This window comes from Aplosporella prunicola, assembly GCF_010093885.1.
Source record: "Aplosporella prunicola CBS 121167 unplaced genomic scaffold K452scaffold_25, whole genome shotgun sequence".
NCBI lineage: Eukaryota > Fungi > Ascomycota > Dothideomycetes > Botryosphaeriales > Aplosporellaceae > Aplosporella > Aplosporella prunicola.
Genome location: NW_022983553.1, coordinates 208,012 through 232,146, shown reverse-complemented (window position 1 = coordinate 232,146; position 24,135 = coordinate 208,012). Strand labels below are relative to the sequence as shown.

General features: G+C 55.1%; 10 protein-coding genes across 10 annotated transcripts; 3 read left to right on the top strand and 7 right to left on the bottom strand.

The window, feature by feature from the left end:
- Positions 1-1,466: 1,466 nt before the first annotated feature.
- On the bottom strand, positions 1,467-3,934 carry K452DRAFT_321418 (uncharacterized protein). The gene is made up of 5 exons (XM_033544392.1): positions 3,839-3,934; positions 3,573-3,774; positions 2,982-3,510; positions 2,696-2,931; positions 1,467-2,642 (listed from the first exon to the last, which is right to left on the bottom strand). Exons 1-5 carry the CDS (start codon positions 3,877-3,879, stop codon positions 1,674-1,676), a joined length of 1,977 nt encoding a protein of 658 aa, XP_033393765.1. The 5' UTR covers positions 3,880-3,934; the 3' UTR covers positions 1,467-1,673.
- A 570-nt stretch (positions 3,935-4,504) lies between these two features.
- On the bottom strand, positions 4,505-5,532 carry K452DRAFT_301426 (uncharacterized protein; the record flags this gene model as incomplete). Its single annotated transcript, XM_033542439.1, has 2 exons — positions 4,505-5,327; positions 5,387-5,532. 2 exons carry the CDS (start codon positions 5,530-5,532, stop codon positions 4,505-4,507), a joined length of 969 nt encoding a protein of 322 aa, XP_033393764.1.
- A 441-nt stretch (positions 5,533-5,973) lies between these two features.
- On the bottom strand, positions 5,974-6,611 carry K452DRAFT_328975 (uncharacterized protein; the record flags this gene model as incomplete). The annotated part of the gene is made up of 2 exons (XM_033545023.1): positions 5,974-6,284; positions 6,341-6,611. 2 exons carry the CDS (start codon positions 6,609-6,611, stop codon positions 5,974-5,976), a joined length of 582 nt encoding a protein of 193 aa, XP_033393763.1.
- Positions 6,612-6,966: 355 nt separating this feature from the next.
- Positions 6,967-9,379, top strand: K452DRAFT_301424 (uncharacterized protein; the record flags this gene model as incomplete). The annotated part of the gene is made up of 5 exons (XM_033542438.1): positions 6,967-7,005; positions 7,079-7,263; positions 7,317-7,757; positions 7,810-8,238; positions 8,296-9,379. 5 exons carry the CDS (start codon positions 6,967-6,969, stop codon positions 9,377-9,379), a joined length of 2,178 nt encoding a protein of 725 aa, XP_033393762.1.
- Positions 9,380-10,373: 994 nt separating this feature from the next.
- Positions 10,374-11,936, bottom strand: K452DRAFT_277748 (uncharacterized protein). The gene is made up of 4 exons (XM_033539337.1): positions 11,805-11,936; positions 11,515-11,737; positions 11,020-11,459; positions 10,374-10,967 (listed from the first exon to the last, which is right to left on the bottom strand). The coding sequence occupies exons 1-4, from the start codon at positions 11,863-11,865 to the stop codon at positions 10,777-10,779; spliced, it is 915 nt and encodes a 304-aa protein (XP_033393761.1). The 5' UTR covers positions 11,866-11,936; the 3' UTR covers positions 10,374-10,776.
- A 580-nt stretch (positions 11,937-12,516) lies between these two features.
- On the bottom strand, positions 12,517-16,113 carry K452DRAFT_234931 (uncharacterized protein; the record flags this gene model as incomplete). The annotated part of the gene is made up of 2 exons (XM_033537395.1): positions 12,517-13,400; positions 13,470-16,113. The coding sequence occupies 2 exons, from the start codon at positions 16,111-16,113 to the stop codon at positions 12,517-12,519; spliced, it is 3,528 nt and encodes a 1,175-aa protein (XP_033393760.1).
- Positions 15,930-17,880, bottom strand: K452DRAFT_353281 (uncharacterized protein). Its single transcript, XM_033545819.1, has 7 exons — positions 17,828-17,880; positions 17,618-17,775; positions 17,485-17,567; positions 17,419-17,428; positions 17,282-17,365; positions 16,764-17,220; positions 15,930-16,706 (listed from the first exon to the last, which is right to left on the bottom strand). Exons 1-7 carry the CDS (start codon positions 17,867-17,869, stop codon positions 16,341-16,343), a joined length of 1,200 nt encoding a protein of 399 aa, XP_033393759.1. The 5' UTR covers positions 17,870-17,880; the 3' UTR covers positions 15,930-16,340.
- Positions 17,881-18,751: 871 nt separating this feature from the next.
- K452DRAFT_311826 (uncharacterized protein) lies at positions 18,752-19,513 on the top strand (the record flags this gene model as incomplete). Its single annotated transcript, XM_033543468.1, has 1 exon — positions 18,752-19,513. One exon carries the CDS (start codon positions 18,752-18,754, stop codon positions 19,511-19,513), a length of 762 nt encoding a protein of 253 aa, XP_033393758.1.
- A 1,332-nt stretch (positions 19,514-20,845) lies between these two features.
- On the top strand, positions 20,846-22,161 carry K452DRAFT_339235 (uncharacterized protein; the record flags this gene model as incomplete). The annotated part of the gene is made up of 2 exons (XM_033545296.1): positions 20,846-20,889; positions 20,972-22,161. 2 exons carry the CDS (start codon positions 20,846-20,848, stop codon positions 21,747-21,749), a joined length of 822 nt encoding a protein of 273 aa, XP_033393757.1. The 3' UTR covers positions 21,750-22,161.
- On the bottom strand, positions 21,926-24,132 carry K452DRAFT_291083 (glycoside hydrolase family 47 protein). Its single transcript, XM_033541114.1, has one exon. It carries the CDS (start codon positions 23,929-23,931, stop codon positions 22,201-22,203), a length of 1,731 nt encoding a protein of 576 aa, XP_033393756.1. The 5' UTR covers positions 23,932-24,132; the 3' UTR covers positions 21,926-22,200.
- Positions 24,133-24,135: the final 3 nt, after the last annotated feature.

Sequence of the window (24,135 nt, the reverse complement as noted above, 5' to 3'; positions counted from 1 at the left end):
GCCAGCGGAGAATGTTGGTAGAGGATATTCAGACTCGACACACCGGAAATCGGTCAAGTCGCTGTATGCGATGCATGTACTGCAATGCGATGCAACAGTCACGTCGAGCAGAGGAGGATGGAACAGAGTGGTTTGCAGTGTGCGCAGCTCTCCAACTAATCATTGCCTGAGCATACGAACGATTCGGTGTAAAAGCCACTGTTCTCGAAGAGCCCCGACTATGTGTGCCAGAGCAATGGTAAAGACAGTAACACAAAGTACCAAACTACCAAAGACTGTAAACAGTGAACAATGGGGATAGTGATCGGAAGTTTGAAAATAACGCAAGAAACGCCCGGCAAGCTGGGCTAACAGCAATTAATCTTCGATGGCAAGAGAGCGTTACCACCTCGATCTCTGTTCCCGGCTCAGCAGTGCCGTGCCAGCCATCTCAAGCGTAAGGTATGCATATATATCCCATCCCCCTCCTCCTTCCTCCTCTTCTACATCAACCCCAACCCACCAACCGCCAACCGCCAGCCACCACAACGGCAAGCATCCCCAACCCCCGCTCCAGCACCCAAGTCTCCAGCCACCGCGCCGCCAGAAACCCAAAAGCTCCCTGCAGCGGGTTTCGCTTTCGCGGCCGCGATGACCTGTGTGCCCAGTGCTGACGGCTTGGGCGTGCGCTCTAGCGGGGGAGGCGTGAAAGGCTCTGGGGTGGGAAAATGCCGCAGTGGCACTGGCACTGGCCGAGCCTGCTGCTGTTGCTTCCGTGCTCGCGGTTTGCGTGGTGCGCGTTGGCGTGGGGGGTGGGGTGGCTTGTTTGGGGGAACTTGCGGATGGTTTGGTGGAGATGGGGATGTTGGTGGTCGTTGGGATGTGGGTTGTGCTGGCTTTGGTAGTGGAGGGGGTTTGGGCGTTGTCGTGTGTAAGTTAATATGGCGGTGTCTGACCTGCACGTCATGTGAAGTGCCTGGAGGAAATTTAGGCCGTGAAGGCGCTTGTTGTAGCTTCTGTGGCGGTTAGTTCTCGGACTTTCTTGATCCTCCTGCATCCCTTTGTGGTAGTGTTTCTGCACCCCCTTGTCGAGAGCTTGCCTCGGTTAGAAAAGATAGAGCATCCAAGAGATCTGTAATCTCTTTGCCAGACGCTGCAGGCACTGCAGGCAGTACAGGCCGCGAAAGTAAGTTGTTATTATCCTGGAAAACGCGTGGTAAAGCCGGCTTCGGAGGAGCCGAGTGGTAGAGATGCCAATCAGTCAGTTTAGTTTGCAATTGTTCGCGGATGTCCAACCACATTTCATTGCCCCTAGCGATTCTCGCTTTCCACTCGTCCAGGAGGCGTTTAGGCCAGCAGTGACGGGTGACCCTTTGACCGCCGGCAGGCCTTGAAGTCTTGGGGGGTATCATGGCTCGCGGAAACAGCGAGTGAATGGCAGCAACAGCGAGCGACGTAGACGTTTAGCAGCGGATTCCTTTGGGCGAGAAAAAGACGGCTTTTTAGCAGTAGCTGGTGTAACAATGGCGGGGGCCGGCTTGACGGGGTTGGGGCGGCCCAGTGGGTTTGAAGCGGGTCTCATGGATAGAAGACGGATAGACAATCAATGGATAGACGATGGAGAGAGAACGCCGGCACGGGGGCAGAAGATTTGGTTTTGATTTGTCGAGCGGCCATAGACAGTTCGACAGTGGCTACTTCCTTTCCAGCAAGACGCCGCCAAAGAAGCCTTCCAGGTCCGCCACATCCTCCAACTCACCCACCCACCCCACGTACTGGTCAGGCCGTAACGCGACCACGCATCCTCTCTCGGCGTTCACACCGTAGTTCTTGTATGCCTGCCCGTGACCCTCATGGTAGCTCTCGTCGTCCACATACACTTTGTCGTATGCCCAGCCTCTCGTCTCACTGAACGGGTGCAAAATCTCGGGGAAGTCGCGCAGCAGCTCCGTCTCATACCTCTTCGCCGAGTGCACCGTCAAGATCTCGATGACCGAGTCAATGGGTTCACTGGCAGGTGTAAAACGATGGAGGAAGGAGCTCGGCTTGTCGAGCGCAGCGCAGAACTTTTCTACGCGCTCCTTTTGCGCAGGGCTGGAGATGTTGCCCGCAAAGAGGATGATGCGCCACCGACCATCGCTCGGCAGGCGCTCCTGGAAGTGCCATGGACGGGAATCCGCCTGGTTCATGACTTTGAAAGAGGGGAAGCGCATTCCCAGCGGTACATTGGCAGCAAGATGCTGCTTGCCAGCTTTGACATTGGTCTCGCCCTGCTTGGCAACCAACATACTGCCACCATAGTCAACGGTGAGGCCAGTAGTGAACATATGGCCCTTCAAAAAAGCCGCTTTGAACTCTTCCATACTAACTCCTTCAGTGTCCATGACGTCTTTGGCCGGTCGCTTACTGTAGAGCCGCGATAAGTGATGATCGAAAGCAATAAGGTCTTGCGCTATGCGCCGACGCTCCGATTGATATGTTCTTAGAATGGAACGAGGCGAGCGGCCATTGACTGCTGCAGCAATTTTCCAGCCAAGGTTGTAGCCGTCCTGCATGGAGATGTTCATGCCTTGGCCCGCTTTAGGAGAGTGTGTGTGCACTGCGTCACCAGCTAAGAACACACGTTGACATTTGTCAAAGTCTGTGGCTACTCTCTGTCCGATCTGGTACAAGGGTCAATCTCTATGCATAAAAAGTGTATACCAGCGTCGCCTACCTGGTATGCTGTCCACCAATCACAATGCACGTAGGACAGTGTATACGGACTCAATGTCCGCTGTGCCGCTTTCAGAATGACTTCAGGAGTAATCTTCGACCGATCGGCTCTCCCACTGGCATCGGGAACGATTTCCTTGAGTTGGATGTATAGGCGCACTAGCCCGTTCTCTCGCGGGATCACCATGATGCTTCCATTGTTTTCACTGTGGATAGCGCAGCGACTGCGGATATCGGCTGGCGCCGGTCAACAACTTGATACTGATGAGCCAGGGAGAGATGCTTACGGAAGTTTGTGATAGGTACGATATCAAGCACGCCCCATATGAAGTCGGTAGCTTCTCCTTGCATCTCGAATCCCAGTTGTCTTCTCGTCCAGCTATGTGCCCCGTCACAACCTACCACGTACTTGGCGTGTACAATCTCTTCAGACCCATCTTTTCCCTTGCTCTTTCTGATCAAATCATCAGTGTCGTCTGGCGCGAGATTACTCCTGAACAGCCCATCCTGCAGCTTCGAGCTGGACGCCTTGCTCTGTTCAGGCTGAGCCTCTTCATCTGTCAAATGGCGTAGCTTGACAGTAATGGGATATGCCGCAACGTCTTCAGCCTTGGACTCGTCTATCTCCAGGGATTCCGGAAGCACACCGCGCTCCACTTCGATATTGGAGTGCTGCTTCATATGGTCCAGAAAGAAACGTTCCACACGGCCCTGGTGCAACACACATTCTGTAAAGCGCGAGATGCCGGGCATAGTGTCAGGAATCCGATCAGAGCGCCTCAACACGCCATCAAGCCCCGGATTCCACATGCAAAACTGCAGCGCTGGCATCAGTCCCGCAATGTCCAAGATGGCACGTGCTTGCTACCCGGACATACCTCCAGCATGTGGTTGCTCTCCTTCCACGCGCGGTCCGCGAAGCCAAAGCTGTCGAAGATCTCGAGCGTGCGGCACTGCAGACCGTCGGCCTGGCCGTTGAAGACTTTGGTGCCGCGCTTGTCGACGACGCGCGCGTTGATGCCGCAGCGCGCCATCCAGGCCGCGGTCATGAGGCCAGCCGGGCCAGCGCCCACAATGAGCCTGCGCAAAAGACGTCAGCATCTAGCCGCATGTACGCAAGAGCTCGGGCAATCGTAGGACGTACACATCGCAGTTGGACTCTGGAATGGTTAGAGGTCCAGGCATGGTTCAATTTTTTCCAGCAAAACGTTCTCTCAAGCTCCAAAGGGTCGTCGAATCGCGCAGAGAGGAATGTAAGCGCAACACAAAGCTTGCAGCGGCATGGCTGCTATATATACACTTCTCTCGACGGGAGCTAGGGTGCGATTTGCGGGGGCAGCGTGTGGGGAAGCGCACGGGCCTGGCTTGCTCGCATAATACTTACAATAGCAGTGCTCAGCCATTGCGGTTGGCGAGACGGCACTTTTTGACTCTGGGAATGCAGATCTTGGACACGATGGGGTTAGAGTGCAGATTGGCCCGGTTCTTGGGTGGCTTCGGGTGCTGGCCGTTGAGATGTCGGGTAGTATTTTGGGCGTGCCGAGGTCGTCGTCGGATGCTCGTCGGGATGGGTATAGTTACGTCGGAATGTTGAAGTGGGTTTTCTTTTTCTTGGTTGTGTCCCAACAACCGTTTCTATACATCTAGGGTTGGTCATAACAACTGCTACATCACATGGTCCAAGCACTTCATACAGCGGAACAGATGGTACGAACCGTATTAAATCGATTACGGGGTATCTCAATGTCATAAAAGACTATCCCAGCTTGAAAACTCCAAAACCGATGCCGCTAAAGTCCCAGGCGCTCTCTCACGCCTCAATCAAGTCCGGCACGGGCGGGCCCACGCCGCGCAGCAGCACAATCGTGTTGCCCGTCTGGACCGCCGCGCCCAGCTTCTCACTGAAATCCAGGAGACGCCCACCCTCGACGTGGAAGACGCGCAGCCGCTCCTCCTCGCCTCCACCCCTGTTGTTCACGTTCTCGACCTGCAGCGCCTTGGCCGCTATATCCAGCACGCGGCCCACGCTCCACTCGGCGCTGTAGAAGAAGTTGCCTGTCGGGAACTTGGCCGTCGTGGTATCGGCCGACGCTTCCACGTGCACGTAGACGCGCTTCTCGGCCGGGACCTTCGAGTCGCCCTTTGCCGTCCTCTTGATATTGTTCAGGGCCGCCGCGCGCGCCGCCGGCGAATTGCTGTTCCTGCTAGCTGACGACGACGCCGAGGCCTTGGCCTTGGCAGCCGCGCCCGCACCTGTCGCTGCTGCCTTCTTCCCCGCACCCCAGGCCCGCAGCTTCTCGAGCGCCGCGAGGCCGCGTTCCTTTTGTGAGGGGCCGGGGCGTGCGCCCAGCGGCATCAACTTGTCGCATTCGTGGTCTTCGCGCAGGCGGTGCTTGAGGCAGTAGCGGCGGTTGCAGTTGGTGCAGTGGATGCCGGGGACGAGGGGAGTGTCGATGAGGGTCTTGCAGGACGGGCTGGAGCACTGCTGCTCGTGCGTAAGGATGTTGGGTTTCTGTGTCGGCGTGGTGGAGTCGGAGGAGGGAGTCGATGAGGCTTCGCGCAGTCGCCGCGCCCATGCTCCGGCTTGCGGGCAGCTGTGGGCCGTCTCGCTGCGGTGGTCTAGACAGAACTTGCTGTGTGCCTGCTTGTTAGTCGCTGGCGGGTGCGGCGGGGCGGAGATTGCTTTGCTTACCCCTTGCAGCTCTCGCAGCGGAAGGGCAGAAAGTCCAGCTGGTGGCAGAAAGCCATTTGGCAATGGGCGCCGATTGCTTCAACGTCGCCGACAGACATGGTGGTGAAGCTCTGTGGTTCGGAATCGGAAGGCGGTTGCGACGCCATGGTGCATGGTCTTTATAGTGGCGCACTGGGAGTGAGCGACAGTGTTGGAGATGAGGGTTAGGAGGCGACCAGGCTGCCGCGGGCCCGCGTAATCATGGGCTGGAAGATGCGCGAACTGTCGATCTCCCGTAAGCGTGTTCCGCCACAGGTACGCGCCACACGTCCCGTTGCTAGAGTATCGTCACGAGCTGTTTTGGAAGAGCACGGCTATTGCCTGGCACAAGTCTTTTTTGTCTTTCTTTTTTTTCTTCTTTGTTTGATCTGCCCATCAGATACGAGATAACGGGAAATTATCGCATATCAAAAGGCGCTCGGCGGTCATTGCAATCGGTCAATACTCCTACGTGTACCTAGCTATGTTCCGGGCGTCATACGTATACACAACCTACAGAAGCTTTGGGAGCTGTACTGTATCCTTATCTTCTGATTACCTTGAACGCATTACCGGCTGCTCCAGCCCTCAAAGTAGGCCCTCTCCAACGGCTCCCGCGCTGCTTCCCATGCCAACCAGTCGCTGCGCGTAGTGGGCAACAGACCCATCTTGTTCACCTTCCAGATACCCAATGCCAGTGCCAGGCAGTTTGTAGCGACGAAGACCAGCTTGACACCGAGGAGACGGGAGGAGGTGCCGGGGGTATCAAAGTTGGCAAAGGTGCGCTGGATGTTGAGAAGGGCGGTGACGGGGGTCTTGAACAGCATGAAGACCATCATGATGGAAAAGATCTGGAGCGAGTTGCCGGACATGTACATGCCTAGGTGGCTTGTGTTAATAACAGTAGCTTTCCATTGTAGCGGGGTGTCGACGAACCGATGGCGCTCATGGGCAGCGACTTTGCGGGGGCAATGGCGAGCTCCCAGGCCTTCTTCAACTTCAGCGTGTCCATTTCCTCGGTCGAGGGCGGCTTCCTAGCGGGCGTCGCGGCGGCAGCTGCCTTGGTGTTGCCCTTGGCCGGCAGCTGGCGCGTAAAGCCTGGCGGGTCCGGGATGGACGAGTTCTTGGGCTGAGCATGGGGCGCCGAGTTGAGGTCGAGAACCCATTGCGGCGGAGGCGGCGGAGGAGGCTGTTGCAGAGTGGCCATGATTGCGCGTGCGGGGATTGAAGGTGAATGATGGGATCGGTAATGATGATGGGCTGTGGCGGGAGCGGACGTGCAGGGCAACAAGGGTGGCTCGAGTTGCATTTCGGTACCCCAGCCCAGCCAGCCTGACCGAGGGGGGCTCCTCTACTCTTCACTCTCTGCCCTCTCGCCTGCAAAAACACCCTTTCTGCTCTCTCTCCGCACACGCTCCCCTTCTCGGATCCCGCATAGTAATGGCCGGCTGCTCCGCGCACCTCCAGGCATAACCAACGGGTGGTGCGACAGCGACTAGGTTCAAGCCGCATACAATTGGAGGGGAATAGGGTCAGAAGCACATGCATATAGAGTCGCAATCATGAGTTCAGGCGGACAAGATGCGAAACTGTTTGCGCGGGTACGTCGTCCTCGCCATCTCCATGCCCTCCCTACCCCACGACTCTCACTCACCTTATGTGCGCTCGCAACAGGGCAAGGTCGCCGAGCTGCGCCTCGAGCTGGCCAGTGGCGGTAAGAAGGACAAGAACCACTCGGCCAAGAAGATTGCCCTGAAGAAGATTGTCGCCAACATGACCATGAGCAATAACGACATGGTCGCCCTCTTCCCGGACATTGTCAACTGCATGAACATCCCCAGCCTCGAGATCAAGAAGATGTCAGTGGCCGCTCTGCCCGCGCCTGTCGCGACGAAGCTGACCCGCCGCGCAGGTGCTTCCTCTACTTGGTCAACTATGCGCGCATCAAGCCCGAGATTGCGCTCAAGGCGCTACCAATCATTATCAACGACATGGACGACCACAACCCGCTCGTGCGCGCCCTCGCCTTGCGCACCATTTCGTACATCCATGTCCGCGAGTTCATCGAGGCGACGGTGCAGCCGCTGAAGCAATTGCTCAGAGACACCGATCCCTACGTCCGGAAAACGGCGACCTTCTGCGTCGCAAAGCTGTACGATCATGACAAGCACCTGGTCGAGCACTCGGACCTCATCGACAGGCTCAATAGCATGCTGCGGGACGAAAATCCCACGGTTGTGTCGAGCGCGCTGGCCAGTTTGATGGACATTTGGGAAAGAAGCGAGAGCATCAAGCTCACCATCGACTACTCGAGCGCCTCAAAGATTGTTCAGATTCTACCGGACTGCTCAGAGTATGCCTAATTCTAGCCCGGATCCCGTGAAGTCACAGCTGACGCGCCGCAGATGGGGCCAAACCTACATCCTAGAGGCCATGATGAACTATGTACCCCAAGACACCTCGGAAGCAGCATTGCTCGCAGAGCGCATTGCCCCCCGGCTTTCGCATTCCAACTCGGCCGTTGTGCTCACCTGCATACGGGTCATTCTCTACCTCATGAACTACATTTCGGACCAAAAAGTCATCTCCTCCCTTTGTAATAAGCTCTCCCCACCTCTCGTCACACTTCTCTCCAAGGGTCCCGAAATCCAGTATCTAGCCCTCCGTAACGCTCTTCTAATCCTCCAAAGGCGGCCGGAAGTCCTCCGGAACGACATCCGCGTCTTCTTCTGCAAATATAATGACCCCATCTATGTAAAGGTGACCAAGTTGGAACTAATATTCATGCTTGCGACGGAAAAGAACATCAACGAGGTTTTGACCGAGCTGAGAGAGTAAGTACCAATGGACTCGCGGCTACTTTTTTTTTTTCTAGAGGCTGATTGCATCAGATACGCGACGGAAATCGATGTCGACTTTGTGCGCAAGTCCGTACGAGCAATCGGCAAGCTCGCGATCAAGATCGAACCCGCCGCAAGAATGTGCATCAACACGCTGCTCGATTTGGTCGCGACCAAGGTATCATACATTGTCCAAGAAGCGACGGTCGTCATCCGCAACATTTTCCGCAAATACCCCAACCAGTACGAATCCATCATTTCGACGCTGTGTGAGAACCTCGACTCCCTGGACGAGCCGGAGGCGAAGGCAGCCATGATCTGGGTTATCGGGCAATATGCCGACCGCATCGACAACTCGGACGTCCTCCTCGACGACTTCCTGTACACGTTCGCCGACGAGCCGCACGAGGTGCAACTTGCGCTTCTCACAGCGACCGTGAAGCTCTTCATCCAGCGGCCGACCAAAGGACAAGACCTGGTGCCCAAGGTCCTACGCTGGGCGACCGAAGAGACGGACAACCCAGACCTGCGCGACCGGGGGTACATGTACTGGCGGCTGCTGTCGTCGGACCCGGCAACGGCGAAGAAAGTCGTCATGGGCGACAAACCGGCCATCACAGCCGAGTCGGAGAAGCTGGACCCGGTGACGCTGGAGGAGATGTGCCTGAACGTGGGCACGCTGGCGACCGTCTACCTCAAGCCGGTGCAGCAAGTGTTCCGCACGGCGCGCGTGCGGCGCGTGCCGGACTCGCCGGCGCTGCAGCGCGAGCAGCTGCCGACGACGCAGGCGCAGGCGCAGATCAAGCGCAGCATGACGATGCCGGCGCTGGACACGGGCATGGCGGCGGCGATGGCGGGCGGGGCCGCCGGGCCCGCGAGCGCACACCCCGGCGGCGGCAACGTCTCGGCCGCGGCCGACGCGGCGGACCTCTATTTCGCGGGCGTAGGCAGCCAGCAAATGGCGAGCATGAGCTTGGCGGGTGGCGGCATGGACATGGGCGGTGGCATGGGCTTCGATGCCGCTAGCCCCGTCTCGGGCACCCAGCAGAACATGTACGTCGTTAATCAGAACCAGCCGCAGCAGGTGTATCAGCCGGCGGTGGGGGCGGGGAACGGGGATTTGTTGCTGTTGTAAGGGGGGAGGAGGAGGAGAAGGTAAGGTTGAAGATTTGGAGGGGAGGGGAAGAGCCCGGGGTGTGATTTGGTTGGTCTGATTGGTTTGTTGTTGGGCTTGGTTTGCGGGGCATGGTGGAAGCTTGGTGGACGACAACGACGACGACGACGACGTTTGCGCACACGACGACGGCGTGTGCCCGTCTGTTTTGTTTGGTGGAAGGATAGAGAAAGGAGGAGGAAGAAGAAGAAGAAGAAGAAGGCGAGAGCGGAAGGACGGAAAGCTTGGTTCCCCTCCCCCCTCCTCCTCCTTGGTTGTTTTTTATCATTAGCCTTCTCTCCTGTTGTTTTTTTCCGTTGTTGTTGTTTCGTCATCATCTAGTAGTCTCCCTTTCTTCATCTTGTGCTTGGTTGGAATCATCACAGCGACGGCGACAGGGGGCCGGACAGCTCCTTCTTCTAGTCCATTTATATCTCTTTGCCTACCGCCCGACTGTTCGTTCTTCCTGCTGCTGTTGCTTTTCTCTTATTGCTTGCCCTCTTCCTTCGCGCGTCTATGCCTACCCTTACCTGTGTCTCATCTATCTATCTATCCGTCCATCCATTCACCAAAACAGACAGACAGACAGACAGACTTTCAGCCACACATCTTCACTAGCCCTAAAACCTACAACCAGTCAGTCTAACTAACATACGTAGCCTTTTCAGTTTGTCTCACTCGCTTCAGAAGTCTGACCCAATGTGCCGCGTCCGGTGGGTTTTGTGCTGTGCTGTGCTGTGCTGTGCCATGATAGGAGCGACATACATACGAGAAAGAGGAGGGACAAGCAAAACGTCTTGGTTGGCCGCCCACCATGCATACTGCAACGCTGAGACTGCTGTTTGCGGCGCCCGCCCCGATGCAAAACACCTACCTAGTCAAGACGTATAAACATCTCCCTAATCAATTTGAAACAGCCGTTGATTTGACATGCATGTTTCACCTGCGCATTTTAAATAGAGCAGACTTGTTACGTGTGTGTCACAAGCGTTACGCTGGTTGGAGTAAATTGCAAAAATTCATTACTATGCCCTCCCTCCAGAATGCATATGCAGACAGACAGACAGACAGGTCGACGGAGATGGGTATTGTACAGCTGCGGAGCGGACAATCATACCAAGCGCGGAAACGACAGAGGGTACACGATGCAGCATTACACACAAAAGGAACGAGAAAAGCAAGACACGCGCACAATTGGATAGATGTTCCTGGCGTGTAGTGATTGGGCCAAAGCACCAACCACACTCTTCACCGCCAGGCTTTGCTACATCTATCCGGAGTTACGAATAGCTCAGTCCCAAATTTGGCGTGCCAAAGGGCAGTGTCGCTGAGCAGGCGGCTCACGAAGCTGTCGCCAGATTTTACTGTACTGGGCGTGCTTACTGGTCCGCAAGCAGAGGCGCTCTCTCGCGGTCCTCGTCGACGATCTCGCCGCGCTTGAAGGGGTCGCGGCCCAGAAGACCCGGAACACCGACGGCAAGCGAGAAGACGAAAAGCAGGGCCATAATGATGAAGGCGAAGATCCACTGGAAGGCAACGACCTTGGTGAGGAACTGGGCGACGCCAATCGCTGTTTAAGTCAGCAACTGTATTCGCCGCGAGGAAGTTGGAAAATAACTCACCAGCCGCAAGGATGCTGAGCGCAAAGCCCATGGTGTAGTCCTTGTACGCCGCCAAGAAGAACATGCCGTAGACCAGAATCCCCCAGATGAAGATGTTGGCCACAATGCGTGCCGGGAGGTTGTGCGCGTGGACGGCAACGGCACCGCACCAGTACAGCGCGACAAAGTTCCAGGCCAGCGGTCCAGACACAACGGGGATGTGAATGAAGCGCGGGGTGGTGCTGTGGCGGAAGTAGGCGGCGGACAAGTTGAAAAAGTTGATGACCAGGAGCAGCTCGGCGAGCCAGAAATGCGAGCGCACCCACAAGTGGATGAATCCAAAGAGCAGCAGGTTGTGCGTGATGAAGTGCGAGCCCACGTTGGCAGCGGCCGCAACATAGACATTGTTGCCGCTGTAGAGGTGCCAGCTGTAGCCGATCTGAAGGATGAAGAGGACGAGCCTTGAACAGAGTTAATACCACAATGCTTCGTAACATGCGAAGGCTCAATCCTTACCAGTAGATGCTCGTGATGATCGAGTTCATGGTGAAGCTGGTGTGGTGGGCACTGTTCTGACCCCAGATGGTCCTCTTGGCGTAGTGACCCTCATGAGGGCGCTCAAAGGTGTAGTAGATGGCTGTGATCAGAACCAACAGGTAAGTGATGGCGGTGAAGACCTTGTGCGTGACAATGCTGCCGCGCGAGCGCTCCTCCTCGGCATGTGACTTGAAAGGGTTGACTGAGACGAGGGTGGTCAGATTGGAGTAGGCAGCGGGGAGTGGGGAGCTGATGTTAGATTTACTCACTCGAGTGCACGCCCGCGTGAATGCGGTCGGCGACATTGTTGTTGCCGGAAGTCTCAGACATGGTCACGGCGGGGAGGGAGGACAGGGGAGAAGAAGGGAATGGAAGAGCGGGCGTTGCGTTGCAACAGAGGGAGTGTGGGTGTGCAGGTTTAAGAAGGCGCAGCCAACGGTCGTACCATGGCCGGGCCCCACGTCATTTTCGCACGCGCGCGCAGGGATAATCCTTGGCGACCCCGCATCCTCGCCGCCATCCAGAGGCCTTTTCATCAATCAACAGGGAAAAAAGACGCTCAATTATGCTAGGATAGGTTTACTAGGTAGTACAGTGTTGGTGGTGGTGGTGTGTATGCTTGTGGGTATCTTTGGAACATGGGAAACGGGTAGTCAAGCCCGACCAACTGCTAAGGAAAAGAGGCTGTCGCTGAAAGAGCGTGTGTCACTGCTGTGTGCTGAGTGAAGCGAATGTCGATTGCGCATAAGCGCCCATGCCGATTGAACTTCCCCGACTTGAGTGCGACTCTGCCCCGGAATGGTCTCCACATTCCATATCCTCCGACGCAATGATACGAGCATGGCGTGCTCGACCGCGCCGAATAAAATCGCGACCCAGGCGCGTGTGTATGATCGTCGCAGCATCATTATCCCCGACGCACGTTTCAGGGATCCTCGGCGACCGCCATGCTGGGTCCCGTCGATAACGTCAACGCGCTAGTTACTGCTGGTCCGCCATCTCCATGTCCTCTCCCACGCTGGCTGGTGGCGACGCACCATTCGGCGAACCGCCGCTCCCGGGACGCGGCCCGAACGGAATGTACCCGTTGCTGGTGAAGACCGGCAGCTGCTGCTTCGGCTTCTGCGCCTCGGTCCCTGCGCCATGCGCCTCTGGGTCCAAGTTCGGCGGTATCCACTGCAGCGCTGCAGGCTGCTGCGATTCAGCCCCATCGATCCCCAGTCCGGCCTGAGCGAGATCCTTGGTCTCTGGAGGCGTGTATTGGACAAACTGAGTAAACTGCTGGCCCGCTTCGGGGGCAGTAGAGGGAGGTGGCGGGGGCGGTGTGTCCGGCCTGGGCGTCATCGTGGGAAGATGAACCGCGTTTGTCGGAAGAGGACTATGTGGCGTCCCAGCTTGCATTTCGGGCGACTTAGCAAGCTCCGGAGAGATTGAATTCATAACTTGCATTCCCATGTCTTCGATGGATCGACGGGTCATGGGACGGTGTTCGGAACCGGCAGGCTCTAGAGAAGTTTGCCGAGGTCTAGGGGAACTGGAAATCCTTCGTTGGTTTTGAATAGGTTGAGGCTCTTCGACCGCAGCCGCTTTGGACACGTCAGGCTGTTCGACCTTCGTCTCCGCTTCCTTGGGATCCTTCTGAACCGACTTTTTTGCGGCGGTGCTGGTCTTGGTCGTGCGAGATGCCGGTGCCTTCTTTGGGGCTGCCTTGGCCGCAGTAGGCTTTTTCTTCTCTGCTTCCGCCGCCGCGGCTTGGCGAGCATCATGCTCTTCTTTCGTCGGCATCTTGAGAGTGATTTTCTTGATGCCCGACGTCAATTGATCCATAGGGTCGCCGCCCTCGGTAGACTTGGTGCTCGCGCTTGCTAGTTCGGGAGCAGGAGTCTTGCTTCGAGGGATGGATGCTGCCTTGGGAGCAGGTGGTTTGGTCCGACTGCCTAAACTGGTGGACGGCCTGTGGACAGCAGGTCGAGGAGCAAGCTTTGTGGACGGATCTGCTTTGGCAGGCCTCGTCTTCTTGACTTGCATGCCTGTGCCGCTGGGCTGTCTTGCAACCGAAGCCCTACTACTAGGGCGTTCGCCGGCGACGGAGGTGGCAGTGGATGCGACGCTCAGACGGCGATTAGTTTGTAAAGGTTCAGACATCTCGTTCCCCTCGGGGGCTGTGAGGAAATCCGGGGGCACTGTCTTTCTACGGTCACTGCCTCCGCCTAAAGTCTCGTCATCCGAGGGAAGCTCAGAGTAGTTTGGAACTTTAGCCTTTCTGTCCCTGAGCTGTCTTCCTGAGTTGATGGAAAAATCTGGCGGTGGCATCACCTCCTTCTTTATGCGAGGCGGAGCCAACTCCTCTGCCGTGTGGCTCTTCGTGGGACGGTCGGTAGGAATAAGCAGTTTACTGAGTTCGTTCGCGGCAGTGACCCAATCGACGTCGGGAAGCGGCGGAGTTGGTGGCCTGGGGGCCTCTCTGATCGGCACCCAATCGCCAGAGGAGTTCTTAATGAACTTGGTAGGATCGACTACCTTTTGAGTAAATGACTGAGTTGGCGTGGCGAAGTTCGGCCTCGGTCCAATGCGTTGTTGTTTCCGGATAGGCTGTGGGGGAGCCGGATATACCAGAGTCTCCAGAGCAGTAAGATTGGACTCGTGCCACCATTCTACGTTGTAACGGAGCTGCTTCTCAAACTCGAGAATTCCGTCTTCGGGCTGCGCCGTTGCATGGCCCATGACCGTATCGTAGCCTAAGCCATTCGTTTCCGCCTGTTTCTTCTGCACCGTCCGAGTTTGACCGTCACAGAGTCCACTGAGATGGCTAAGAACGCCACTTGTCAAGGCTCTCTCGCTGTACCCACCCTCGAGGACACTGATGACTCTACCGTCAACCCCGAGGCCTTGCTCCTTTGACATACGGACAATGTCCTTAGTGAAGCGAGCGTAGAACTCTGTGGGAACATTGACTTTGTGCCTCTGCATACCTTGTCCCTCCCACTCACTCGCGTCAAAGCCAGCCGAGATGAAGATTGCCGCTTTTGGTTGGGTCTGGTTAGGCGAAGTGCGCAGACGCTGGGATTGCGTACGCAGGTAAACACGGGCCTTCTCAAGCAAAGTGAGGTACCTCGTCTCATACAACTTCCAGAAGTCTTCTTCGGTCTTCCAAGGCTGAAGGTGGACATTCCAAACCGTTTGATTGTGTGCGTTTTCAATGCACAAGCTAGCGGCCTGAACCTTGTTGATGTCGCCCTCTTCGCACGGATAGGAGTTGATATCGTGAAGACTGAAATATCCGATAGAGGCCTTCTTGGAAGGTGCGGCATTCTTAGATTGTTTGGCAGCTAATTTAGCAGCCTTTGAGTTGCGCTCCCATGTGATGCTTTGCGACCCATCGCCGTGATGCAAGTCGAAGTCGATGATGGCAGCATGCGTCAGACCATGGTTCAGCGCCGCATACTCAATGCCAACATGGACGTTGTTCAGCCAGCAAAACCCGGATGGGAAGTCGGCCGAGCAATGATGTCCAGGTGGCCGGACACAGACGAAGGCATTGGTGGGCTTCTCCTTGTTTGCGTTGCCGAATACGGCATCCACGCCATCGCAAACGCCACCAAGTGCTCCCTGGAAAGCGTCCAGAGATTCATTAGAAAGATACAAGTCTCCCTCATGGAAAGCTTCCTTGGCCGGTTGACCCGCCTCCTCTGGCCTTGTAAGCTCCTTTTCATGATGTGCCAGCTTCTCACCTGCAGCGTTGCACATTGTCTGGAGTTCCTCCATCCACTTTGTACCATGAACATTGGTAACGGCTTGCGACGTGATATCCATGGTGCGTGAGGTACGTTGGATTCTGAAAGGGAGATCTTGGTTGGGCTCGCGATCGGGATGCGGCGCATACGGACCTCCCTGGTGCCTCTCGCCGAACCGCACGTATGCCGTGGAGATGCCCAGGATACCAGCATGTATCCGCTCCGGCCGCTCGACGATCATGCTCAGCGCGGTCTTGGTGGTCTTTTGCCTTGAGAACCTATGGCCATAGCATGCATCGTGCAGTATGACGACCGTCTGCGCGGACGTTTCTTCCTGCTTGTGTAGCTCCAGCTCTTTCGCGAAGTAATCGGCAGCGATCTTCTGCGCCGTGGGCGGGGCAGGCTCTTCGATTGTGATCGTCATCCGCGTCGGGAAGATGGGGACAGAGGTAGGAGGTCCTGGGGGGTGGTTATTGTTCGAGGTGCGGCGGGAAGAAGACTTTCTTGGGGTGCTGGTGCTCTGGGTGTCGTTCATGGATATGATGGAGCTCCGGCGGGAGAGGGTGGGCGACGAGGAACGCTGGTGGTTGCCCATGCTGCTGGAGCTGCGGTGCAACGGGCTGGGCTGGGGCGCGGCTGGGGTGGGCGAGCGCATAGGACCGCGCTGGCCCGGAGCGCGACGAGGAGAGCTCATGCTCGGGGAATCAGGGCGGGGAGGGTTTGCGGCCGTGTTGATCGAGAGGCGCTTCATGGATTTGGAAAGACGAGGGGAGTTGTCGGGATTTAAGGCCTGCGAGGCATGTTCCGCGGGCGCGGGGTCGGAGGGAGCTGGATCATTCTGCATTGTTTGTAAAAGAGCGACAGGTTTCAGGGGGGAACGGATCGTGGGGTGCGCGGTCAAAGGGCCATGTTGGTGAGCAGCTGAGTCTCTCCTGGTTGTTTCGCTGTGTCCAAGACCGACCGAGGGGAATCACAACCCCAAGCTCGCGCGAGGCCCGTGCGTCCCGACAAGGATCTGGGTATTTAAGGCTGACAGGGGTTATTGTACAATGTTTCGTCTTGATTCGACCGCTATTCTAGTCTCACCCCCACCCCGCCGAGCGCCCCGACGACCCAAGCTGGAAAGTCCTTGTTTGGATACAGCTTGTTGAAGAAGGCATTGAGGAAGGCCGGGTACCGGTCCTCAATGATCGCCTCCCGCACCGATCTCATCAGAGACAGTTGGTAGTGCACGTTGTGCATCGTGAGCAGATGCGCCCCCGCAGTCTCCTTGGCCGTGACGTGGTAGATGTACGCCTTTGTGATACCAAGGCCGCCGTCAGCTTCGGACCTGCAGCACATGCACGTGCAGCCCTCCTCAATCGGCGTAAAGTCTGCCGCGAACGATGCGTGCCGCAGGGTCAGGACGCCCTTGGAGGTGATGGCGTTGCCGAACCGCTGTCATGGAGTCAGTCACGCAAATTACTCGGGGGAACGGGCGAGGGGAGCACGTACGGCGGTCCTCGTGGGCCATACGCAGTCGAACATGTCAGCGCCCAACGCAACCGATACCACTAGATCCTCGGGGTATCCGACGCCCATAACATAGCGCGGCTTGTTGTCGGGGAGGAGCTCTGTGCATGTCTTCACGACTTGGCAGTACGACTCCTTCTCTTCTCCTCCCGAGAGTCCACCAATGGCAATTCCAGGCGTATCTCTAGCCACCATCTCCTCGCAGCATTGCCGGCGGAGGTCGAGGTCGAGACCGCCCTGGATAATGCAGAACAGGTTCTGCCTCTCGGGGTATTTGTGCGCCTCTATGCAGCGGTCCAGCCATCGTATTGAACGGTGCATGGCTTCCTTGATGCGTGCGTGGTCTGGAGAGGTTGTCGCGATGACATCGTCTAGTTGCATAATGATGTCCGAGCCAATGCTGTTCTGCAAAGAAATCGAGTGTTCGGGCGTGAGCAGCCTGAGTTTCAATGTTTAGCAAACATTCAACGAGCCAAACTAGGAGCAACAGGCATTCATACATAGGCGTCCCATCATGCGGACTCAGGAATCTTACGCCTTCTTCCGTGACCTTGGCGAGCTTGAGCAGCGAGACCATCTGGAACCTATCCGAGTAATCAGTATAGCTTCTCTTGTTGGAGGTATCCTGGTGACCGACCCGCCACTATCTGCAAGCGTCAGCTTTCTCTAGAAATCAAAAGCGCAAGGTTCTAGGTAAATATACCTGTCAAGATGTTATGCGGCCATGACTGCAGTTTGTGTGCGCCGCCTATCGCATCCAGTGTCGCCTGTCCCGGCTTCAATCCTCTAGTGCGCTTGTAAGCACATGCTTCTCCGAGCTCTTCCAACCCTCTTACAAGTGATATGTGTTATTCAGGCACAGCCGGCAGCTCGTCTCCGCCAGCTGTTCAGGTGAAAGACCCTTTAGCGAGGCCTGCGTGGCCACGGGCATGAATATCGGAAGCGGGACAGGGCCATGAGGAAGGTGAAGCGTAGCGGCGCGGGCCTTGGTGGTCTTGTTGGGCGTTAGCAGTGATCGAGAGAAGGAGGAGATGGCCGCCAAGTACCGAACATCTTGCCACAGGCTCGTACGTGAGCGCGGAAGCCATGCGTTTCGCTGCCATGCTTTGATGGCTGGATCGGCAAGTCACCGCTACTTTATCCCCGTCGGCGAACATGGATGATAGAGCCTTGCGCTCAACAACCATCCGCCAAGCCGTCTGGTTTCGTCGTGACCAACCAACAACGCTATCAATTCTTTGACATGAGGACGAAAACCTGGAACGACATTTGGTAGAATGAGCAGCTTTGGATTCTCGCGATCCAAGGTACCGGCCCCTCGGGCGGTCCTCTATCACGATGAGTCTGCTCATTCTCGGTACCGACCTTCTCACTAGGTATAAGCAGCATCAAGTGGCCTTCAAGCGGTACTACTCATCATCCGATCGAATCCCTTATTTTTCATCTAGGCTTGCCTCGGCTCAATACTTTGTATCTGTGCCTGGCTGCGATGGACATGCACGCTCATGCTCGATGCGGTTTTGTGTCGAACAATCTAGATCGATTGCGCTTTCCTACTCTGATAGCCAGGAAGACTATGTACGGTCCTGCAACTACTCCGTCCATTGTCGTGTCTTTTTTTCATTTCCAAACTTTTGATCTTACTAGCAAAGCACCCCAGTCCAAAAAAAAAAAAAAAAAAAAAAAAAAACGTGCTATCTTTCGCTAGTATCGACATTCGAAATCGCTCTATTACATTACTTTTCCAAACAATGCCTTCATTCAGCACGGAATCTACAGCCCGCGCACATCGTGATGTCCTTCTGTCGAGCTCCATAACGGCCCCTTCAATTTGACAATCCGGGCTAATTTGGCGCAGCAATCTCGGTAGCGACCTGACCACAATTGAAGTCGGTTACGCCGCGGATGCAAGGACATTCCGTATCCATAAAGACCTCCTTTGCTGTGTCAGCCCGGATTACTTTCGCCGAATGCTGGACGGTGGCTTCGCTGAGACGCTGTCTGGGTCATGCAAGCTTCACCATGTAAAGCCGGATATCTTTGCAGAATTCACTGCATGGGCATACACTCGGAAACTCAGTCCACTCTGGGAGAGAGATAGAACAGTCCACACTAACCTCGACTCATACCTCATCTTCCTTGTCAATGTTTATGGATTCGCCGAAGGCCACCTCGTTCCACAACTCCGGATTGACGCTTTGACCGCCATTCACAACAGCATGCTAAGAGGAGCTTCTCTTTGGACCCTGACCAATGAAGTATATCACCAATGCGAAACCGAGGCCTTGCTGCCCACGTGTCCTCTCTTTCAATATACGAAAGACTTGCTGGTCGTCAAAAAGAGTAAAAATAACCCAAAAGAAAGGGAGCAAGCAGCAGAGACAGTGAGAATGTTGCCGGTTCATGTGCTCTCGGACATGCTCTTGATATTCAAGGACCTACTAAGGGCAGACTATACCAAAAAGCAAGCAACAATAGAGGACGGCTACCACAGATTCCAATACGAAGGCAAATACCCGCAGGAGTGTAGTGAAAACACTAGGCAGTTGGGGAAGGAACAGTTGTCCAACCCCTGGCTGAACACACTACCGTTCGATGTTTGGGCGATGGTTAAGAGGTACGAAAGAGAAAGTCGTCCCGTTTCAAAGAGAAGCCTTTCTGTGAGTGAGGAAGAGGCGATTATGGCTCTTTCAAGGATGCGGATAGATTCTAGTGATGTCACTGGCGGTTAAAAGGATAGGATTGAGGTGTGTCTTACTTCTTCTGCTTAGCTTGTGTTTTTTTGGCTTTCTTTCATTCCTTTTCTTTCATTTTCGATATGCCAATCACCCATGATCTGGGTTTGACCGTTTTGCACGTTTGTTTTGCGTCAATCCAAGCCATGCAACGCCAATGAGTCTACAAGCTTATCTGAAACATGTAAAGCTTCCTTTGAAGAACTGGTCGATTTGACTGGCATTTCCAAACGTTGTTGCACGGACATGTCTGGCCCTTAGGCACGAGTGGCCAGGTAAGTGGACACATGTTTCAATGCCACTTGTACTAAAATCATTCTTTAGCACCGCGTCACAAGTGAAAGAGTATTCCGTCAACAAACAACGCCTCTGTAATGTCAACGGTTTCTTTAGAAAGCGCCGATAAGCTATCAGAAGAGGCTGAGACCGGTGTCAACCAGCCTAAAGATGTCCACGTGGAGTATTCCCTCTCGTGGACTCACCTTCACACGCTTGGCAAATGTCAACGCCTGCCAAGCGAGACCATGTGTCTTAACCATTACACGCATATTACTTCCTGCCATGCGATCGACATTTATGCTTTTGATGAGCATTATGACATCCCACAAATGTGTCTCGATGCGTTTACCTTGTTCAAAGTGTGTAGCGTATGCGGTAAGGGTGTAAGAGATGTCTCCAGGAATCCTCTGCCTCTGGTCATCTGCCGGAGACCTCGCCTCTTTACCGCTGTATACAGCCAAGACTGGCTACAACGGCTGAGTTTATCAGCAACTTCCGATCGTTAAAGATGTGCCCATCAGTATTTCTTGGGAATTTTCACGTACGATCAAGCTGGTTACATCGTACGAGCTGGTAAGCAGTAGCTAGTCATCAAAAAGGCAGTTGTTGCTATACAAGGTTAGTTTCTGCGTGCTCATTTGCAAGCTCATTTGCATGCCTTTGACTTTATAAAGAGAGGAATGTCATCGCCAATCAAAGCTGGGAGGCGATTGAACTGTATATATCTGATCTTTAGTACCAACATGCGAGGGTTCTCGTCGGATCATTTGCATGCGTGGATAACCATCTGCACCTTCCTGTTACTTCCTGACAGTATCTCAGCAAATTAGGAAGGCGCTCAGGATGCCTGTGACAACCTTCCTCTTACGACCTTTTACTTGCAACCTTTCTTTTACAACTTCCCATATACATGGTTTTTCAACTTCAACATACCGTTACTCCACATCACTAAGAATTTGCACGTATTCGCATCAGCATAACTTCACATTCGCATCAACATAAAAGACTCAGTGCTCAGTTGCCAGTGAGCTGCTGCGTACAGACGACACCATGGCACAGACAAACGGCAACGTAAACGGAGTGCACAAGTCCAGGTATGTTACCTCGCTCGGTTCATCTGGGGAGAAGCCGCCATCCACGGAATTTGTGACATGAAGCTCATCTTTGCTTCAGCAGTGGTAGCGACATGGTCACAATAAAAGTTGTTGGAGAGCAAAGAGGAACCCAAGAGTTCAGCGTTAAGAAAGATCTCATTCGCGGCACTTGTCAATATTTCTATGAAGTTTACTTCGACGCCAAATACACGCAAAAACCCCTGGAAATCGGCGGCTTCTCACCTTATGTGTTCGGTTGGTTCATCCACTGGGTCAATACTCGACAAATCGATGTATACAATTCAGTGTACGACTTCCTCGATCTATACCACCTTGCCAACGAATTCGACGTCAACCAACTTCGAGTTGATATAATGGCCGAATACCACCAACGAATCACCCAACGGTATTGTGTGGACGAAGATGCCACCGAGGTTTTCAAGGTGCTTCCAGAAACATCATCGTTCTGCGCTTACATGAAAGCGCTACTGGTACCTGAAAATTATTGGAACAAGGACGATGCACCCAGAAATGGAAGGTTGCACAAGAATGCTGAAAAGCTTATCGATGCCGCACCAAAAACGGTCATTGCCTCCATAGTCGCGTCCCATCTGGACAAAAGGAACAACGAAATCAGACTGAGTTATCTGGAGAACAAAAGCAAATGGCCAATGTCTGATGTGGAGAAGGGAATAATTGAGCGGGACTTGCTTCTGGAGAAGAGTAAAAAAGCTGCTGAAGCCGATGACGATGAAGTGCTTGAGCTGTTGGGCTCCGCGTCGTTGAAGAAGCTCAAGAAAATGATGCATTGGCACACTCGCTCAGAGGACAGTCGGGATCGTACTGATGCAGGGAAATAACGGTTTCATTGTGGATCAAATCAGTACTGAACACGTTCGCTGAGGGATGCTTTGCGATGCCGATGACATTGATACAGAAAGGAAGCAAGGACTGATAGAAAGTTTGTTTAGCCACAACCACTGCTTACAATCTTTCCTTCGTACGGCACGAGGCTCGTGAAAAATAAACACTTGTAGCCACAGAGCCCCTATGAACCGGCCTCATTAGGATAAATGCAATGATTCCCACGAACCTAGTATACAAGACCTATCGTTTCATTTTCTCGTGCTGCGCGCCTGGGTATCTCTCCGTGCACTGTACACTCATTGAACCCGTGACAGGCTTAAAATGCTCAAACCCAACTCCGCCATGCCAAACAGACAGGGAACGGTAATCCCTCCCTTGCCATATATTCCCTCCTCATCAACACACACACACAACACTCCCGTACACAACAACGCTCACAACAACCTACCGAATCATCCTAAACGGATGCCCCTCAGTACTAAACACCCACTCATCCAAGCTCCCCACATTAACATCTGTCAACGTCAAGAAGATATATTTCAGCGTCTCAGCGGCCCAGAAACTCTCCGACTCATCCAAATGCTTGACCCTCCTCTTGCCCTCACCGCCCGCCATGACGTCCTGCAGCGCCGCATAGCCAAAGTCCGTCTTGCAGTGTTTCTCCATGGCGAGGAAGGCGTCCCAGGCCCAGTCGCGGTAGCGCTTCTGGCCGGTGATGCGCCACGCGTAGAACAGGGACTCGACGTACTCGGGCCGCAGGCGGAAGCTCGGGTCGACGACCCAGAAGCCGTGGTGGGCAAGCTCGAGGCGCTGGCGCGGCGACTGCGGCGAGAAGGTCCCGGGCGGCAGGTTGCTCATGGGCTCCCAGCTCCAGAGCTCGGGGCCGATGCCCGTGGACGTGCTCGCGTACGTGTGGTGGCAGGCCTCGAGCAGCGCTTGCGCCGTCTTGATCAGCGCCGGCTTGGCCAGGTACGACGCCCCGAGCATGAGGTTCCCCGGCGCGAAGCACGCCAGGTGTGACTGCTCGTTGAGGTACCACTCCCCGTCTAGCTTGCCGATGAAGAGGTGCTGTGGGTTGTAGTTGTCGGCGTAGCTGGAGCGTGTGGCGAGCGAGTGCCGGAGCGCGTCCACGGCTTGCAGCCAGCGCTCCTCGTAGGCTTTCGAATAGCGGTCTTTGGGCGCGAGGATCGCCGCTTTGATCAGGTACTCGTAGTAGCTGTCGTGGCCGGCGTCCCAGTGACGTTGACGCCCGACAGGCGCGCCGGTTGTGATGTCGATGGGGGCGGAAATGAGGCCGGGCGGTTTTTGAATGTATTTGTCCCAGACAAGTGGAGCCCAGGAGAGAGACGCGTTGGCAAAGTAGTCCTCGATGCCGTTCAGCCTGGTGAGTGTGCGGTACTCGAGAAGATTCGATCCGGCACGCGCAGGGCCAATGGATGGATTTTCGTACCGGACTTTATCAGGATACTTCTCGTACAGCTCCGGCGGATCCCCTTGGCCTATGTCTTTTTTGAAGTTGACTCTAGGATACGGCATTCCAGTAGGGCTATCATAGGCTGGAGCGAGTTTGTTGGCCAGAATGGTCGCTTGAGACAAAAGGGCAAGGCGCTGCTCCCCTGTGACGAGCTTTGGCGGTACGACGCCTGCGTCAATAAGATCAATCAGCGAGACAATGCCGCCAACATAGCGAATTGTTGTCTCAAAAGGATCCACAAGTCCTTCGGCGGTGGAGAAATCGATATCGATAATGTGATCCAGAGAAAGCATGAATTCGTCCCACAAGCCCATGAGGGCCAGAGTGCTGGCCGAATCCACGATGAATGCGCCCCAGCCATTCCTGCTATTATGCTTCCCTCCACTGACCGGCAGTATGTCGTCGTAGCCCCATGCGCGCTGTTTGTATTTTGCGAAAGTATATTTCATGGCCTCGGCCACCTTCTTCGTCTTTGCCTCGTCTGCGCGTCCGCTGGGCCCAGTCCATGGTCGGTGTTGTATCACGGGGCCTATCAAGTCGTGCGAGGTCTCATCGACGGGCGACGCGACTCCGTAGATGCTGACGTAGAGGAGGTAGAAGGTGATGATGAGGACGGCGGCCAGAAGCTTAAAGGTCGGCGTGGGGTTGCGGCGAAAGGCGGCCATGCGCCGGGAGCGGGGCTTTGGTTTCCATTCGTCCATGGTGAGGAGCTGGCGGCAGCGTCATCGGGGGAGGGCCGAAGGGTGTGCGCGCGCCGTTGGTGTAGGATTCGACGCGGAGACGGCAAGGGAAAGAATCAAGTTCCCATGTCGGGGACGAGGGAAGTTTGAGATTAATTAAGGCGCAGATGGCGATCTTCGCGGGTATCAAGGAGCAGTCCAGATTGCTGCGGAGAGGTAGGCAGA